At 42.1% G+C, this 19,883-nt stretch overlaps 1 protein-coding gene across 3 annotated transcripts in view; it reads right to left on the minus strand.

Annotated features, from left to right (window-relative positions):
• Positions 1–11,107: 11,107 nt before the first annotated feature.
• CFL2 (cofilin 2) overlaps positions 11,108–19,883 on the minus strand; it is a 114,090-nt gene continuing 105,314 nt past the window's right edge. For all 3 annotated transcript variants that reach the window (XM_073609795.1, XM_073609794.1, XM_073609796.1), the window contains one exon: positions 11,108–13,398. In XM_073609795.1, coding sequence (XP_073465896.1) covers positions 13,283–13,398 — 116 coding nt within the window. In that variant the 3' untranslated portion in view covers positions 11,108–13,282. The remainder of the gene's footprint in view (positions 13,399–19,883) is intronic.

A 19,883-nucleotide genomic window follows, 5' to 3' on the forward strand; every position in this document is an offset into this window, starting at 1 on the left:
AAACAGCAAACTTACTGGCAGGATCACCAAGTGAAAATAAAACAGAGAAAGCTTAAAAAAAACTACTGCAGCCATCACTTCTAATAATTGGTAAGCTGTAATAAAATAAATGTTTTTTGGGGGTTTAATACTACTTTAAGCAGACCTGTTGTTAAAGCAGTGTTCAATGGATAGCTGGGCTGCTGCTTGTGTATGAAAGTAGGACCCTTGGTTTCTATGGGGAAACAGTGGTCTCCCTGAAGAAGTCGAACACAACCCTTCTGAGTATGACCTCTAGCTGTGCATTTAGTAAAGCTCATGCTCCCTGCTGATTGAAGAGCTCTGACTCAGCAGGGAGTGTGTCAGACCTCTGCAGAGAGATCTATGCTTCCCCACAGAGACAAGGCCCACAATCTGCAGCATGCTGTCAGGAGACAGAGATATTATTCGGGCTGTTACTGCTTTAGTTTGAAAACAAATGATGCAATTTTGCATACTATTTGTTTGTGTGCATGTTATGGGTAGCACCCTCCTAGGTAGGTGCTAGGATAGTTGAGTAGGTGTTAGTGTGTTTTGTTATAGGTAAATCTAACTGCCACACTGTAGTCAGTATGGCTGTAATTTTGTTTAGTAGGTCTGTTCTGTATGCTCTACTGCTTTGACTCTGCCTGATAGTTCCCTCTGTATCCAGGTAAGAGAAGTTTCTGGATGATAGGTGTAGAGCAATGCAGATGACAGCATGAATATGGAAGCAGCCCTGGCTTATCCTAGAGAGGCAGGCTCTGATGGCTTCCTCTGATTGGGCTCTGAGGAAGAGGGCAAGTCCCTTGAAACCTTTCTGACCCACAGTATGTCATTCCTATGTGTGATGAAATGTGCTGATGGTCTGGAGCTGGAATTATTTTGACAAGCTTGTACATTTGTTGGCTTGTGAGTATATAATTTATATAATCAATAAAAAAGGATATCTTAGGATAATGCACTAGGCTGGTGCGCCCTCTGTTTGTTTTATGGTTACAGACAGTGTATCTAGACTACCCCAGTCTCGAGAGGGCAGCAAAGCGTGGCATGTCTAAGCAAGCCAAGGTTGGAGTAAAAGGAATAAGAGACTGTAGTATCTGAGTATCACTTCCAAGCGTGGTAGATTTTTGCTTGCTTGTTCTGATGGAATGCTGGGAGACGTCATATATTCTGGAAGCACATGGAGTTCTGGGTCTTTTTCCATAGTGGATGAGTCCAACCTGGGGGGCTCGCTGCCCTCCCAGGCAGAAGCTGCAGTTGGCGCGACCTGAGGAGAGGAATACTGAGACCTAGGTGCTAAGGAGAAGCTGACTGCCAAAGATTTGTCTGGTATCACTGTAAGGTGTCGCTTTTAAGGTTGGAAGGAGGCTACCATCTGCCCTTGGGCCTTGTGTCCCAGAAGACTGCAGGGGGGAGGGAGGAGAACTTCCGAATGGAATGGGAAGCAGGTACCTGTCAAAACCTGACCACTCCTCGAAAGTGCCAATTGTTCAAGAGGAGCAGGGAACGAGTCCTTAAAGCAGAACTTCCCCTTTTGGGTGGAGCTCCGCTTTAAGGTAATAGATCTATAAGTTACAGAACACTGTAATCAATAACAGCAATATCACATGTCGAGGGAACTAGGTAACATCACGCATTGTTTCTGTAGAAGTAAATACTACTGTGGCACTTTTTTTTTTTTGCTTATTTTATTTTTTGTTAAATAATTGTTCTTTCCTGTTTTGTCTGCTTATTGAAAAAATGCATTATTGCTGGGATGTTGAAATAATAGTATATTTTGAATACTCTTATGGCATTATTTGTGTTTTACTTTTCTTCTGATATCAAGCAAAATTAATTGATTATTCCATCTATCAACATGGGTCTGAAACCAATGTGACTTTATATCATGTTTTTTTTTATGCACAGAAGAATGTTGGACATATTATGTATCCCTGCAGTTTTAAAAGAAATAAATATATATATATAAAAATACTACATTGTCCAAACCCAGAGGTTAGAGAAATGTTTTATTCTGGATGTTCAGTCATTCTGGACTGACAGCCTAAAGTGCACAGCTTTGCCATTTGTGTCCAGCGATGACAAGACTGGGAATGTGTTTGCTATTAATAGTCTGGTGTATGAGGGCCTGCATGCTGGATCAGATTACAGATTAATGTTTCTGCAGATTACATGTCCTATAGTCCTACCGCTAGTCCTCAGAGAATGCATCAGAACATCCTATTCGAGAACGTGAATTTAAGAAGACTTTTGTGTTCCTTCATATGCCTAGAAATTAAATTCTGAAGGAACAAAATTCCACTGGGTTAGTCAATAGATTATAAACATTTATTTTTAGGGTTCCTGAAGAGTATCCCAGTCTGTGAATTAAATGCCATAGCACTGAAGGTGTACACCATAATTATCCTAAATATTATATTAAATCAGCAAAAGACAAGAGACATTCCATCCTGTTATATTGCCTAGACATCCTTTTCATTGCTGTGATGATTGGGCAGACGTGGAAGTTCTTCTGCTGCAAGCACCTTTTTATTGTTGTACTGATTGCTAAACCCTACCCCATATCTTATGTATCCTTGCCAGGGCTTTTTTTCAGGGGGAACTTGGTGGAACTCAGTTCCACCACCTCTGGCTCAGACCCTTTGGTGCCTGCTCACCACAATCACTTGTAAACACAGAAGTCTGGTTTCTGTGTTTACAAGTGACAGCTCTACACTCTGTGTGTAACCCCCATGAACTCTGCACTCTGTATGTAATGCAATCCTGATATTTAATGCCCCTTTAAAACCCTTCTACGGTTGTGAAATATGACCACACCCACTATTTTATGTGATTTGGAGGGTGTGTGGGGGGGAGGGATTTTGGGGGGTCGTGGTTGAGTTCCAGAACCTATTGTTTGAGAAAAATGCATTATGCCCCGTACACACGGTCGGATTTTTCGATGGAAAATGTCCGATCGGAGCGTGTTGTCGGAAATTCCGACCGTGTGTGGGCTCCATCGGACATTTTCCATCGGATTTTCCGACACACAAAGTTGGAGAGCAGGAGATAAAATTTTCCGACAACAAAATCCGTTGTCGGAAATTCCGATCGTGTGTACACAAATCCGACGGACAAAGTGCCATGCATGCTCAGAATAAATAAAGAGATGAAAGCTATTGGCCACTGCCCCGTTTATAGTCCCGACGTACGTGTTTTACGTCACCGCGTTCAGAACGATCGGATTTTCCGACAACTTTGTGTGACCGTGTGTATGCAAGACAAGTTTGAGCCAACATCCGTCGGAAAAAATCCTAGGATTTTGTTGTCGGAATGTCCGAACAAAGTCCGACCGTGTGTACGCCCTATTAGTGTGTGTATTTTACTACTGTGATCACCACAGAGGTCAATGGAAGATGGTGCACTAACTGTGCATTGGTGAAATGTGCTAAAGTGGGTGTCGAGCTGTGTACAACAGTGCTAATCTATGAGTAGTCTATATAGTACCTATCCTACATCTTTAGTACATTTTCATACCCATAGAGGTTTTTTTTGATGGGAGCAGTAGCTAGGCCTGGTTTAATTGTATTAAAGCGGTATTAAACCACTATGCTTTTTTTTTTTTTAAACCTGCAAGGTAAAGTTATAGTGCGCTAGTAGGTAACACATACTAACACAGTATGTGAAACTTACCTTAAAGCGAAGTCCTCCAGCGTCACGCTCTCACCGCTGACAGGGCTCCTATCTTCACCCGGTATTTCTTCTGGGTCGGCGGTCCTTTGATTGGACCAGCCGCAATGACGTCCCTCCTGCGCACAAGCTGCTCATGGCACAGGACTCTGAAGGAACGGCGCGGGCATGCCATTCCTTCAGAGCACATGTGCCGGTGATGCCACCAGCCCATTTACAAGTAAATATCTCCTAAACGGTGCACATTTAGGAGATATTTACTGTACCTATAGGTAAGCCTTATTTTTACCTATAGGCTTACCTATAGGTAAAAATCAATCATGGGAGTTTACTCCAACTTTAAGGTCTGGTTCTAAAGATCCATTTGCACTATCTCGTACCAGTAACATGTATAATGCTGTGTGCTTCAGAAACAAGAAACATGTATTGCAATATGTGTGAACTAAAAATTCCTGTTTTTTTAATGCAAAGTTTGCTAGAAAGGGTATATAGCAGTGTTCAGAGGGTTTATCCAGAATTTATACTGAGTGCTTCATTGCAACATGAACTGCGTACATTACATGTGATGCACTGTCATTCATTTGAACACACACCTTGATGAAAAATCTCTGCAATGAGAAAACAAATCGCAGCAAAAGAATTTTTTTTTTTTCAGTAAAATGAGGAAGGGTTAAAGTGGATGTAAACCCGAAAAAACATTTTTTAATTAAGGCTTGCACCTTGTACAGTATAGGATTTCATGTCATCTGTGCCCAGTCTTGCCACGAAGAGTTAATCCAGCTCTCAGCAGTCTTATTTTTTTTCAGTGAGATAAAAATGGACAGACAGAGAAATAGGAGTCTGTTTCTTCCCCTTGCTGTGAGTGACAGGTGATTTACATATCCCATGCAGGAGCCTGAAAGAAACATTCAGTGTACTTCAGATCCCCTCCTTTCTTCTTCAGCTCTCCCAGGATTGGCTGCTCCACACCTCAGCATGATTGGGCATGCTGAAGTCATGTGGTAACTTTTCTGGGTTTTGACTGGATGTTAGTGATCATAGCAGAAGTTCAGTGTAAGAAATACACATCAGAAAATGCATATTGACAAGGGGAGTGTAGAGGTGGGCGGGGAGTCTACTGACATCACAACTCCACCCACCGAGCTCCAGACAACAGACCCACCCACAGAATCTGCAGTTTTTCAGCTCTCATAACAGACAGAGGGGAGACATTTGACAGGTAAGGATACATGCAGGAGGCATGTATATCCTTATAGATAACCACTATGGCAGTAGTTTAGAAAGGATGAGAGTGGGTTTATATCCACTTTAATATTACAGTCTGTTTTTTTCTGTCTCACTCACCTCATTTCTTGTTCTGCTGTTACAGGGATAGGAAGTGAGGAGAAATTTCCTCAACAGTGGTTCGGGTAGGTATGAAAACATAACAGATGCATTTATCATTCCTAAGTCTATCCAAAAATGAAAAAAAAAATTGTTGAAGTTGGACTTTAACCACTTTCCAACCAGCTGCCGTAGCTCTAGAGCGGCTCGCTGCAGTAGCGTGCCCGTGGGTCGGGTGGACTTGATGTCCGCCGGTGACCCGCGATCGCCAATTACAGAGGCAGAACAGGGAACTGCCTTTGTAAACAAGGCGATTCCCCGTTCTGACAGGTGACATGACAGATATCTACTGTTCCCAGGGATCGGGAACAGCGATCTCTGTCATGTCCCTGGCAGCCCACCCCCCACAGTTAGAACACACCTAGGGAACACATTAAACCCCTTTGACCGCCCCCTAGTTCTAACCCCTTCCCTGCCAGTGACATTTACACAGTAATCAGTGGCTATTTATTGCACTGATCGCTGTATAAATGTCACTGGTCACAAAAAAGTGTCCGATAAGTCCGACGCAATGTCTCAGTCACGCTAAAAATCGCAGATCACCGCCATTACTAGTAAAAAAATTAAAAAAGACAAAATAAAAATGCCATAAATATATCCCCTATTTTGTAGACGCTATAACTTTTGCGCAAACCAATCAATATACGCCTATTGCGATTTTTTTTTACAAAAATATGTAGAAGAATATATATCGGCCTAAACTGATGAATACATTTGTCTTTTTATATATATATTTTTTTCAAAATTGTCGCTCTTTTTTTGTTTATAGCGCAAAAAATAAAAAACACAGAGGTGATCAAATACCACCAAAAAGCTCTATTTGTGGGAAAAAAAGGATGTAAATTTTGTTTGGGTACAACCTCGCACGACCACGCAATTGTCAGTTAAAGTGACGCAGTGCTGTATCGCATAAAATGGCCTGGTCATTAAGGGGGCAAATCCTTCTGGGGCTGAAGTGGTTAACACAAACAGAAACAAACATTTTTCCTTTAAAGTAGTTTTAAACCCCCTAGTGTTTTATAGTGTGACACATTAAGCACATTAAGATAAACATTCCCCAGTAAACTATTTGTTCAAATTCCGAACCCAGCACTTTCAGTTTACAACTTTTAATGCTGCTGACTCCTGTTGTCTTGGAGCTGCTTTCCTGAACTTCCAGTCTTTACAGGAAAGAGTTAACAGTATAGAGTGCAGTCTCTACGAGGCTGTGTGTTCCTATTGATGCACACACTGTATGGAGACACAATCCCTGCATGCAAGGGTGGCTTTGTAGGCTGCTGCGAGAGAAATCAGCTACCTTGAAATGAAATCACTAGGGCAATGCACATAGCACAATCCCAAACTGAAGCATAGAAAAGGATTTAAAAGATGAAGAAGCTGCATACTCAGTAAGTGATTAAATCAGCTGTTGAAATTGTTTAAAAAGCTGAGGATTTAATTCCACTTTACAGTGGAATTCCAGGGTATTCCTAACCAAGCTTAAACCTGATCCCACCCCCTTATAAATCTTATACTAACTATGTAGAAGGAAGATGCCTATTCTTACCTATTCTGTAGGTGCTCCAGTCTGGTCACATGATCAGATGGAGGCTTCAGTGTAGAGGAGGGACAGCAGACAACAGCTGCCCCATAGTAAGTCTATGGGCTACGTCATCATCCAGGCTCTGCAGCTGTTATTGGCGATCTCTCCTCTCCCCTGCAGCCAGCTGCATGGGAGATCACGTGACTGGGCTGGAGCACCCTGAGAATAGGTACCGTATATACTCGAGTATAAGCCGAGTTTTTCAGCACAATTTTTAGGCTGAAAATACCCCCCCCCCGGCTTATGCTCGAGTGAGGGTGCCCATCTGCAGCTGTACCTGTGATTACTAAAACAGCGGGTGTCTCCCGCTGTGTCATGCCCATCTGCAGCTGTACCTTTGATAACTAAAACAGCGGGTGTCTCCCGCTGTGTCATGCAGTCTGTGCAGCCATCCATTGTAACAAAGCCCCGCCTCCTCCTCGTCCGTGATAGACGGAACACTGATACAATGCTGGCAAACTCTATCAGTGTTCCGTCTATCACAGGCGAGGCTTTGTTACAATGGAAGGCCGCACAGACTGCATGACATAGTGGGAGACACCCGCTGTTTTAGTGATCACAGGTACAGTTGCAAATGGGCACAGTGAGGCTGCAGATGGGCACAGTGATGCTGCAAATGGGCACAGTGATGCTGCAAATGGACACAATCAGGCTGAAAATGGGCACAGTGAGGCTGTAAATGGGCACAGTGAGGCTGCAAATAAGCACAGTGAGGCTTCAAATGGGCACAGTGAGGCTGCAGATGGGCACAGTGAGGCTGCAAATGGGCACAGTGAGGCTGCAGATGGGCATTGTTTACCCAGTAGCTGCTGCATTTCCCACCCTAGGCTTATACTCGAGTCAATACGTTTTCCCAGTTTTTATACGGTAAGTATAAGCACCTCCCTACTACAGGGTAGTATGAACAGGATTTAGAAGGCAGGTAGGAGCAGGTTTAGTTAGAAATAACCTGGAATTCCAGTCTAATGCCCTGTACACACGGTCGGACATTGATCGGACATTCCGACAACAAAATCCATGGATTTTTTCCGATGGATGTTGGCTCGAACTTGTCTTGCATACACACGGTCACACAAAGTTGTCGGAAAATCCGATCGTACTGAACGTGGTGACGTAAAACACGTACATCGGGACTATAAACAGGGCAGTAGCCAATAGCTTTTGTTTCTTAATTTATTCTGAGCATGCATGGCACTTTGTGTGTCGGATTTGTGTACACACGATCAGAATTTCCGACAACGGATTTTGTTGTCAGAAAATATTATAGCAAGCTCTCAAACTTTGTGTGTCAGAAATTCCTATGGAAAATGTGTGATGGAGCCTACACACGGTCAGAATTTCCGACAACAAGGTCCTATCACACATTTTCCATCGGAAAATCCTTTCGTGTGTACGGGGCATAACTGCCATTCAGAATATTAATCTAGAACAAAGCTTTGTGTAATATTTGAACGTAGTTTATTCTTGTTTGGCACGATATTTCATAAAACATTGTTTTAGTTGGCAATTCAAACTGATAAAAACATTTCTTTGCTTTTCAGGTGTCACTCGGGAACAGCAATACATTGTGCAAAGTTTAAACCTTTTAATAATGAGAAGTTTGGTCAAGTGTCCAAAAATATATTAGCTGGCAGCTCATTTGGCATGGTATGATGGTGCTTTTGTGGAGTGCATTCTTTATAGTGCAGGTCAGAGTGTCAAAGACTAACATTTCTAAGATATTTAATACTTAAATACTTAATACTTAAACTGTGACAACATTGGGGTGACAGGTGGAGATGCAAATGTCTTTTTATTACCTAATCTACCGTGCTTCATGTTTTCTGTGACTGCGCCCTGTGAGTTGTTGAGGATTCTTAGGGGTCTATTTATCTTTTCACCCAAGATTCCCATTATTTTCACTTTCAGAAATGTGTGACTCTTGAGTGAAAATGCTGATAAATAGATCCCTTAGTGTATATATATCAATGGTGCTCTTTTTAAATTTAACACAAAACGACTATATTCAACTGGACCTGTTCTGTAATGTTGAAGACGTTTCATAGCTTATCCAAGTCACTTCTTTGGTTTTAACGAGTGTCAGGAGACATTCCCCAGCATGAATATCCACACCACCAGCACAGACACATTAATCCAATGTTCATGGACTATGTCAAGGCAGATACTGATTGTCCATGAACAGGAACGGAGTGCTACCCTGTGTCTGTGCTATTGGTGTGGATATGAAATGCTGGGTATGTCTCCTGAGACTCATTAGAACTGAGGAAGTGGTTTTGATAAGCTATGAAATATCTTCAACATTACAGAACAAGTCCAACTGAAAGTGATACTAAATACTTCTAGCTGTGTCATGACCTAGATCAGGTGTCTCCAAACTACGGCCCATGGGCCGAATCCTACCTGTTGCAAGATTTTATCTAGCCCTCTGATGTAAGAGGGGACTCTGATAGGGAGTCTGCTGTAAGGGGTGATTCTGATGGGGCGACTCTCATATATGGGGCGACTCTGATATAAGGGCAACTCTGATATAAGGGAGACTCTGATTTAAGGGGGCTCTGGTTGGCTCTTGTTTTTTTTTTAACTTTTTTGCTTTATGTTACTGAAGTTTTTTTCTTCTTTTCTAAATCATATCATATTGATTTAGAAAAAATTAGTAAAACGTATCCATTCATTTTTAGGTTTGATTAATTTATTAATAAAACTGATTTTTTTTTCTTCGCAGCATGAGAATATTTGTAAATTATACGATATTCCCCTCATATTGAAAAGTTTGAAAAGTTTGGAGACCCCTGACCTGGAAAATCTTCACAGACGCAAAACTACCATGCAAATAATAAAAAAAAATAGTAACTGTATACCTCATGACTATATGCGTCTACTACTTTATTTGCACAATTGCATTTTTAAAGCACTGTTATTTATATAAACAGAAAGAATAGTGTCTTTCATCAGCCTACCATCTTCCAGCAGTTATGTTTTTTCTTTTGAATTAGGAAATAAATGCTTATGTGTGATTCGATGCCTTTGACAAATCCTTCTTCCAATATTTGTACACGGGACTAAAAACAGATCTCATTTATCAAAGGTTTCTGATGGAAGGGGAATTGTTTTTGCCCATTAACCCCCTATCTTATTTAATTTTATTTTTTTATTTCATTTGCTCTCCGTGTTCAGTATGGAAGAGAAGGGGAAAAAATATGATTGGGCACTAATGCCGCGTACACACGATCGGACTTTACGGCATACTTGGTCCGGCGTACCGGATTTTGTCGGACAATTCAATCATGTGTGGGCTCCAGCGGACTTTGTTTTCTCAAAAGTTTGACGGACTTAGATTAGATACTGGCTATGAACTTTCTTGTTTTAGTCTGGTCGTACGTCATCACGTACGAATCCGTCAGACTTTGGTTGTGTGTAGGCAAGTCCGTTCATTCGGAAAGTCAGTCGAAAAGTACGCCGGACAAAGTCTGCCGTACAGTCCGCTCGTATGTACGTGGCATAACAGTAACATAGTCATTATGTATAAACCTCATATGGATACCTTTGGGGCCCATTCAGATTGCGCCTATGTGTTGTGGTGCGCCTACAGTGACAATACTGCTCAAGTGACTCCCTAAGGATAAGTGGTTTTGGCACCCTTGAAATGCACATATCCACTGTAATACAAGATGACATGTCAATGAACAACTCATCAGCAAATTAACTCATGATTCTCAGTGTGACATTCCAAAAGGACCCACCTCCATTGGGACTGCCCCCACACACTGATGGGCAACAGCTTTAATGCAACGATGATTGCAAAGAAACCCTGTCATCAGGCCATTCATTTCAACAGCAATCTTCCCATAAGATTAATCTTATGCATTTAACATATTTTGTGCTTATTATTTACATTTAAACTATACCTTGTGTAGACATCCAAAAGCCCTGAGACTGATGCTCGACACCACTATCTTGGATGTGATGTCAGCTGACTCAGATATGTCAATCAAATGACACTCTAGTCTATAGTATTCCACTTTACTTCTTCGCTGGCAGCTACATAATAGATTATATAGGGAAATTAAGCGAGTGGTGGAGGAGCTGGGCCAGCTCAGACAGTAATTAGACATTCCCAGATAAGAAGAGGGCTATGGCACGCAAAGAGGGAGAAGCTGTGCAAAGGCAAATTGCAAGTGAACATATAAAATAATTTATGAAAAAGAAAAACACTGCAAATAAGCATTTAAAATACTTAATTTTTCTGTACTTTTACCAGCATTTTGGTTGGTGGCAAGGTCTCTTTAAAACCATTTACTCAAGCAAACAAAATAACTATTGTGTAAAAATAAAGTGTTTGAATATCATAGCTTTAGAACAGCTATGGTGCGGCTATGGTGCGGCTATGCTGCTGCTGCGCAAAAGGACAGTGCAAAGGACCACATCTGTACCATGCATAGCACTGTCAGTTTTAAAGTTCAAACTGCATTTGCGGTTCTTTTTTTTTTTTTTTTTTTTTTTTTTAGAGGAGGCAGGTTTTTTTATTGATATAATGTCTTGCAGGTACCTGATTTTTTTTTTTTTATGAAGATTTACTTTAGGTGTATATTTTAGTAAAACTATGCTTCATATTATTTTGGGTTCATCATTATATTAATGGATTGAGATAGGTTAGAGACTCTCAAACTTTCTTAACCCCTTTCCTGTTGCTGTTATATTTATTTTTATCTAAAATTAAGCACACTTAAAATCACCATACATGTTACAGACTGACTGTACAATCTGACTGTAGAATTGCCCTTACATTTACTAAAACTATGTCATATGATGACCTATCTAAACTATCCATTCCATCTGCATCCAATCAGGCAAAGTATAGGTGTACACTGGTAGATCTAAGGGCAATTGTACAGTCAAGGTGTAATGCGTGGTAGGAAATTCTATATTTTTAACAGTAAACCATGTGACTGCACATAAATGTAGAGTTCAATCCAGTAGCATATCTGATCCTGATGAGTTCATCCTAGTAGCATTGGCACAAAGATTTATACACTTCCATGTGCGTCCACAAGCATATCCTCATGAATGCTTACATGAACACACCTACACATTCTTAGCTACACACCTAGGAAAGTCCACTTTTCATTTATTGTCACAGTATGGCATACCTCCCAAATTTTTGAGATTGGAATGAGGGACACCTATCAGCAAAAGCATGCAGGCATAGGGCACACCCCTTGCCACTCCCCCTTAAAGGAGAATTGTACAAAAAAATCAAGATTGGTTAAACCCACAAGTGCTTTTTGTACCACTACTATTCCTTTATATTGGCTTTTTGGAACTTACAAATGCAGCAATTTAGAAATCAGATGAAAGGTTTAGCACTGGGAAACACTTTTTGATAGATAAAAAGTAAATTTTATATACATCTATATAGATCAGACCAAAATGAGGGACAAATGAGGAGGAATGAGGGACAGAGGGACATTGCTCCAAATCAGGGACAGTCCCTCGAAATCAGGGACAGTTGGGAGCTATGGTATGGGTGCTAGGAAGCCATGGCCATTTTACCCCCAGTAACTGCCATTTTTCTTTAGAGATCTTTTGACATCGCCTCTATGATCAGAATGTCTCTGATCTCCATGAACATGAAAGCCCCATGAACCCCACTTAGGAAAAGTGAGCCATGACTGCGGGAAGCATGGCACCTCCGTGGGCATTAACCTAACACAGGAAGGTTAAGTGGCTCTATTAGGAATGGCTACAAAGTACTGAGGTGACGAGGTGTAGCCCAAACTCAAGAAAAAGGCTAATTTGGGGCACATCCCACTGCTCTAAAGAGATTCAACTGTCACAAGCATTGACCACCCACTCACCCGTTGTGATGTTTTGTCACTGCTTTATTGGTGGTTTTGACCTTGCCAGCAATTGATGTTGCTTTATGGGCTATGCCGTCAAGTTAATTTCTGGGGTCAGTATAATACCTTTCTGGCACTGATGGTAAAGACAGCCCTCTTAGACTATGTGAGTTTGTTATATGGATGCTCAGAGTATAACCGTGACTGGCATTGGAAAGTTGTTACATTTGAAAAGTTCAATAAAGCTGTGGCCTTGCCCTTTTTCCAACTTAAAGAGTACGGTATTGGTTTATTGGTTGGCCATAAATGAGCTTATGCTTCTCAGCAGTCATGCATTTCAAGTAAAAATCTCTTTCATTCCTATTAGGGTGGTTCATATGTATTATCTGCAGTTTAGTGTGAAAAGTAAAGGAAGACTATATGGGATCATTCGCGCACATGCTCATTACCAAAATCACTACAATGTGCACAGAAAAGTGTCAATCCAGTGTCTCAAGTATTAAAGAGACCTTAAAAAGACACATTTTTATGACTGTGAGGAACCTGTGTAGAAGAATGCAAAGAAGCTTGAAAAAAGTCATGATAACCCTGTAAAAACACGCTGTTCCTTATGCTTTAATGATATGACAGTTTTGTATGGTGTTAGTTCACTTCATTTTTCCAAGCACCAACATGGTTTATTGTTTTCACAGAGGAAAATATTCAAAAACATTATTCAATAAATAAAACAAAAACCTAGAACCTTCCATATGGTCAGAACAGGAACTGATATGGTAGGTACTATAAGCTTCCACAACAAAAGGAATTGCGTTCATTTTAATGGAACACCTTCAAGGGAAGTAACCACATTGCCACCTAGTTTATCCGCGAGGGTGCTTCGGTCTTTAATATCATCCATGCCGTTCACTTGCCACTCGTGTTTGATGCCTAGAAATAATAAAGATGACACTGTTCATCGATCAACAAGGGTTATACAATAAAAATACTGCAAGTATTAAAGCAGAACTAAACCATTTTATCTATTACATCCATAGATGTTTTCATTTTAAGCCGGCCATACATGGATTGAAATTGTACAACAAGCCTGTCAGGTTTTTTACGAACGATCGGTGCCGCCTGCTATAGCTGGAAACACAGATGCTGGTTGCAGAATACAATAGCTCAGTGGGAGTGATCCCCCCATCCACATTGGAAGAATTGAGTCTTTTTTTTTTTTCATGCAACCTGGTTGAACAAAAAAAAAAATCAATCACGTATGGCCTACCTTTATGACACCAGCCCTTTGAGGGCTTGAAGGATCAGTTGAGAACTGACATAAGCACACTGGCAACTGTGACCGTTACCACCAGATGCATGTCCTGAATGTAATTGTTTTGGGAACAGTTAAATCAAAGGCAGAAGGTTTTTTATTCTAATGCATTCTATGTTTTAAGATAAAAAAACCTCTTGTGTGTAGCAGCCACCCCAGCACCCCCCAATTATCTACTTGAGTTCCTTCTCTCCACCTGGCGATGTCCACGATCCAGTACACTCCTCCTGATTGGCTGAGACAGAGCAGAGGCGCTATTGGCTCCCAAAGCTGTTAAAGTCATTCAGTCAATCAGGGGAGAGAGGTTGCGGGGCCAGGTCGGGTCTCTGTGTCTAAATGGGTCTCTGTGTCTAAATGGATACACAGAGCTCTGACTCAGCTTGGGTGACCCCTGTAGAAAGCTGCTGGCTGAGGGACACTCAAAGGAGGGAGGGACTAGGAGCAGCAAAGAGGGATCCGAGAAGGGGAGGATCCAGGCTGCTCTGTGCAAAACCAACTGCAAAGAGGAGGTAAGTATACAGTGGGGCAAAAAAGTATTTAGTCAGCCACCAATTGTGCAAGTTCTCCCACTTAAAAAGATGAGAGGCCTGTAATTGTCATAATAGGTATACCTCAACTATGAGAGACAAAATGTGGAAACAAATCCAGACAATCACATTGTCTGGTTTTTGAAAGAATTTATTTGCAAATTATGGTGGAAAATAAGTATTTGGTCACCTACAAACAAGCAAGATTTCTGGCTCTCACAGACCTGTATCTTCGTCTTTAAGAGGCTCCTCTGTCCTCCACTCATTACCTGTATTAATGGCACCTGTTTTAACTTGTTATCAGTATAAAAGACACCTGTCCCCAACCTCAAACAGTCACACTCCAAACTCCACTATGGTGAAGACCAAAGAGCTGTCGAAGGACACCAGAAACAAAATTGTAGACCTGCACCAGGCTGGGAAGACTGAATTTGCAATAGGCAAGCAGCTTGGTGTGAAGAAATCAACTGTGGGAGCAATAATTAGAAAATGGAAGACATACAAGACCACTGATAATCTCCCTCAATCTGGGGCTCCACCCAAGATCTCACCCCGTGGGGTCAAAATGATCACAAGAACGGTGAGCAAAAATCTCAGAACCACACGGGGAGACCTAGTGAATGACTACACTACACTACGCCGCCAGGGACTCAGATCCTGCAGTGCCAGACTTGTCCCCCTGCTTAAGCCAGTACATGTCCGGGCCCGTCTGAGGTTTGCTAGAGAGCATTTGGATGATCCAGAAGAGGATTGGGAGAATGTCATATGGTCAGATGAAACCAAAGTAGAACAGTTTGGTAGAAACACAACTCGTCATGTTTGGAGGAGAGAGAATGCTGACTTGCAACCAAAGAACACCATACCTACTGTGAAGCATGGGGATGGCAACATCATGCTTTGGGGCTGTTTCTCTGCAAAGGGAAAAGGACGACTGATCCGTGTACATGAAAGAATGAATGGGGCCATGTATCGTGAGATTTTGAGTGCAACCCTCCTCCCATTTTGTTTAAATCTGCTAAACACTTTCCAGGTGCATAATAGGGGTTTGCACAGCCTTACAGTTTGCTGTTGTTTAGATCAGTGGTTCTCAACCTCAGTTCTCAAGTACCCCCAACAGGCCATGTTTGCAGGTTCTCCTTTATCCTGTACAGGTGCTTTAAATAAGAGTCAATGGCTTGGTACTTTGGACAGCTATTTTATCTAAGAGAAATTCCCAAAACATGGCCTGTTGGGGTTACTTGAGGACTGAGGTTGAGAACCAGTCTAAGAAGAAGAGGCCTGTGCCAGGAGGCTTCAGAAAAGGACCTCATGCCTCCTGTTGAGTCAGACCTATAAAGTTCAGCAAAGTCCATGCTTCCTGCTAATTGGAGAGTTTTAGCTCTGAATTAGTAGGGATGGGGAGGGGGGCGTCAGGCTTTTGCAGAGAGACCACTGCTTCCACACAGAAAGCAACAGTCCTTCTCTGCAGCATGCTGGCAAGAAACAAACTTTTCTACTTTGGCTGTGTCTTCTTTCTGAAGAAAACCAACTGTAATACTTTGGACAACCTTCTGTATTAGATATGTATATAGTTAATATAAACTGAAGTGTCATTCAACCCGCAGGCACCAGTTCACATGCCTGAGAAAAGCAACATAACTACTGTAAAGAAGCAACCACAACACACTGATATTCTTTTTTCCAAATACATGTTTTCTTATTCCTATTCCCTGGTCACGTGGTGTTCTTTCATTTGCTCTACATCGCACTGTAAGATTGGTGAGTAGAACAAGCAGGAAGCCTCTGACATGTACTGCAGATGTCACTGTGTTTAAGTTGCCACAAAATTAATTAGTCCTGTAGTGATCACAATGGGTTAATAACAATCACTTGGAGTAGATAGTGGGGGGGGAGTGACAGGGGTAGTTGGAAATAAAAAGAGATGAAAACAATCCCACAAGCTGCTTGAGAAAACGGAAAATTGTATACTCACCTTTCCGTAATTTTCCTTTCTGACGCATTTAATGGCAGCACACACTGGGTTGTGACTCTGCCCCCACAACCCAAGTTAAAGAGAGACCCACCTTCCCATCCTCCGTATCTATCGCCTTAAACGTGTGGGCAGCTGTGTGCTGCCATTAGATGCGTCAGGAAAGGAAAATTACGGAAAGGTGAGTATACAATGTTTTGTTTTCCTGTCGCATCATGGCAGCACACACTGGGAAATAATTCTCTATACGGGTGGGTGCTTCTAAAGTATTAATTTATTCACAAGATACAGAGGAATTTGCTTCCAATTCTACTGTCGTCAATTGCACGGGATCTACTCTGTAATGCGACATGAACGTTGTTTTAGATGACCAAGTAGCCGCTTTGGATATGGTTTCTGCTGTGACCCTGCAGTATGCTGCTTATGATGTTACCACTGCCCTTATAGAATGAGACTTTAAGCCCCCAGCTATTGGAAGCTGCTGTGCAATGTATGCTTTCTTGATGGCTTTAATTAGCCAAGAGGCTATTGTGTGTGACAACGCTGCTTGACCTCTTTTTAGACCATGCGGGATCATCAAAAGGTTCTCCGTCTTTCTAATTGGGCTGGTAACCATTAGGTATGAAGCAATAGTGGTTTTGATATCCTAAGGATGTGGATTGCCTTGACTAGTGAGGAATTGAGGTAGGCTGATTTCTTGATTGAAATAAAAATCAGATTATACTTTTGGAATGAACTGATCTGATGGTCTTAGAAGTACTTGGTAGAATATTAGATGAGGTTCTTTCATTCGTAAAGCTTGCATCTCTGAGACCCTTTTGCCTGATGTTATGGCAATAAGGAAAGTTGTTTTAAGTGTAAAATCCCAAAGGGAGACTGCATCGACGGTGTGGACAGGAGGGCTTGATAGTGCCTTCAACACTGTGGCGAGATTCCAAGTAGGAAAGGTCGGCTTCTTTAGTGGTCTTATCTTTAGGCAAGCCTTCAGAAACTGAGTGACAAGAGGATCTAAGGCCCATTTTATTCCCCTCATTGCCAAACGTGGCAGATACCCGAACTATCAATGTACTGGAGCTTAGGCCCCTATCTAGGCCTGATTGTAGGAATTCCAGAATCTGTGAAACTGTGGGTACTAGAGGGTCCCAGTCTTGCCGCTGTGCAAATATGGTGAATCTCTCCCATACTCTCTTGTAGGTGATATTCATTGAATTCTTCCTAGCCTGTTGTAAAGTAGCCACCACCTTGCTTGAGCATCCCTGACTTAGCAGCCTATTCCTCTAAATTTCCATGCCGTTAGATGGAGTTTTTCTGGAGCCGGTTGTAGGAACTGGCCTTGTGAGAGTAGGTCTGGTGTTACTGGTAGTGGAAATGATTCTTCTATGCTTAGCTGTAGGATGGTTGTGAACCATGGATGTGTCGGCCAGAAGGGTATTACTGCAATTACTGTGGAGGCGGATCTTCGAAGTTTGGCTAGAAATCTCACTATTAATGGAACTGGAGGAAAAATGTATCCCAGGCTGAAGTTCCATGGATGGTGTAGACAGTCTACGTCCGCTGCTGTTGGATATATCGTTCTTGCCAGAAGTCTTGAACATTTGGCATTAATCTGTGTTACTGCCAGGTCGATGTCGGGAACTCCCCAGGTCTGTGTTAGAAGAGAGAAGGCTTGGGAACTCAGGGACCATTTGTTGTTTGAAATGAAGGTTCTGCTCAGGTCGTTGGGCAAACGGTTCTGGGCTGCTGGAACGTAAACTGCTCTCAGATCAGTCAAATATAGTTGAGCCCATTCCAAAACTGGTCGTACCTCCCTCATGAGTGTGTAACTTCTGGTTCCATCTTGTGTTTGTATGTCAGCTACTGCCACTCTGTTGTCTATCTGTAGTAAGTAACTTATTCCCTTGATAAGTGAACTGAATGCTAGGAGAGATTGGAAGGCAGCCCTCGGTTCCAAAATGTTTGAAACTACCCCTATCAGTCTGAAGTGCCAACGTCCCTGAACTGCTTTGTCCCGGTAGTGGGCTCCCCATCCGTCTAGACTGGCATTCGACATAATTATCTCCGGTTGAAGGGGAATAATTTGGCGGCAATGTTTTAGGTTGTAGCTCCGAGTCCATCGATTGTTTCACCGTCTCGTGAATATATATCTTCTGACACATTGAGACTCCATCCCACTGCTTCAAGAATGAATTTTGGAATGTTCTCATGTGTCACTGTGCCCACTGAATCATAGGGAAAGTGCCCGACATGGACCCCAGAATACTCATGCATGCCCTGGCTAGAAGGTGAATAGCTGCCATCAGTTTCCTCATTTTGTGAGTTAGAGGTTTTATCTTTTCCTGGGGAAGTTCCAGTCTTTTGGCTCTGGTATTTAATTCTGTTTCCAAAAAGATCATCTTTTGGGTTGGTTGTAGCTTGCTCTTCTTCCAATTGATTAGCCATCCGAACTGCTGTAGAGTGGATAACAGAATTTTCCGGTGAAGGAGTAGAGACTGCTGGCTGTCGGCCAATAAGAGGATATTGTCGAGGTAATGGTGAACCCTCAATCCTCTCTCTCTCAGGTATGCTATGACTGAAAGAAGGACCTTTGTGAATGTTCTGAGTGCAGTAGATATCTCGAACGGTAGGCTTTGGAACTGGAAGTGTTGTTGATTCACCACAAAGCAAAGGAATTTTTGAAAGGTCGAATGTATGGGGACATGCAAGTAGGCGTCTGACAAATCAATCGACAGCATCCAATCTCCAGTGTTTACTGCCATCAGGATGAATTGGAGGCACTACATTTTGAATGATTTGACATGAATTTTCCTGTTGTCTTTTTAGATCCAAGACTGGCCGCAGGTCTCCCGTTTTCTTTTTTACGAGAAAAAGAGGAGAATAGAAACCTCTTCCTCTCTGATTGAGGGGAATGCTTTTGAAGCAATTCAAACACATACTTGATCAACACTTTCCTCTTTTGTAGAGAAGATGGGAGTCTGGTAGGTTGAAAATGGTCCCTGGGAGGGCTGTTCTTGAACCTTCACTTGTGACCTCTGCAAATAGTGGATATTGGATCTTTTATGTAGTCTGTCAAAACCTGTGAAAAGAACCTGAGTCTGGCCCCTACAGTTGCAGGTTGGACGGTCGCTCTCTTCAAAAGTTTTTTTGTTGATCTCTGGTGTTAGCGAGTTTTGTTTTTTGTAGTCGCAGAAAGGAAGATTGGATGTTCCTCCAATTGGGCTTGAACTCCTTTCCAGGTCTGTATGACCTCGCTTCTCTATACCTTTCAGGTAGATTACGTCTGTATGGCACTTGATTTTTTTTGTTGCTTTGGCCTTCTGTCAGGTGGGATTAGGCCTGATTTACCGCTGGAGACTTTTGAGATAGCCAAGTCTAGCTTTTCGCCAAACAGATTTGTTCCGTCATAAGGTATTTTACACCAGTATGTTTTGTAGCCTGGATCCGCCATCCATGGCTTCAACCATAGAGCCCTTCTTGATGTCATGGAGGCCAGCATGGCTCTTGCTGATGTCCTGATTATGTCTACTGAAGCTTCTGCCACGAAATCTCCAGCTAGAGTGAGTTCCTGGAGGGCGGACACTATCTTTTCCTGATCGGCTCCCTCCAGGAG

Source organism: Aquarana catesbeiana, linkage group LG13 (assembly GCF_042186555.1).
Source record: "Aquarana catesbeiana isolate 2022-GZ linkage group LG13, ASM4218655v1, whole genome shotgun sequence".
NCBI classification, from domain to species: Eukaryota; Metazoa; Chordata; class Amphibia; order Anura; family Ranidae; genus Aquarana; species Aquarana catesbeiana.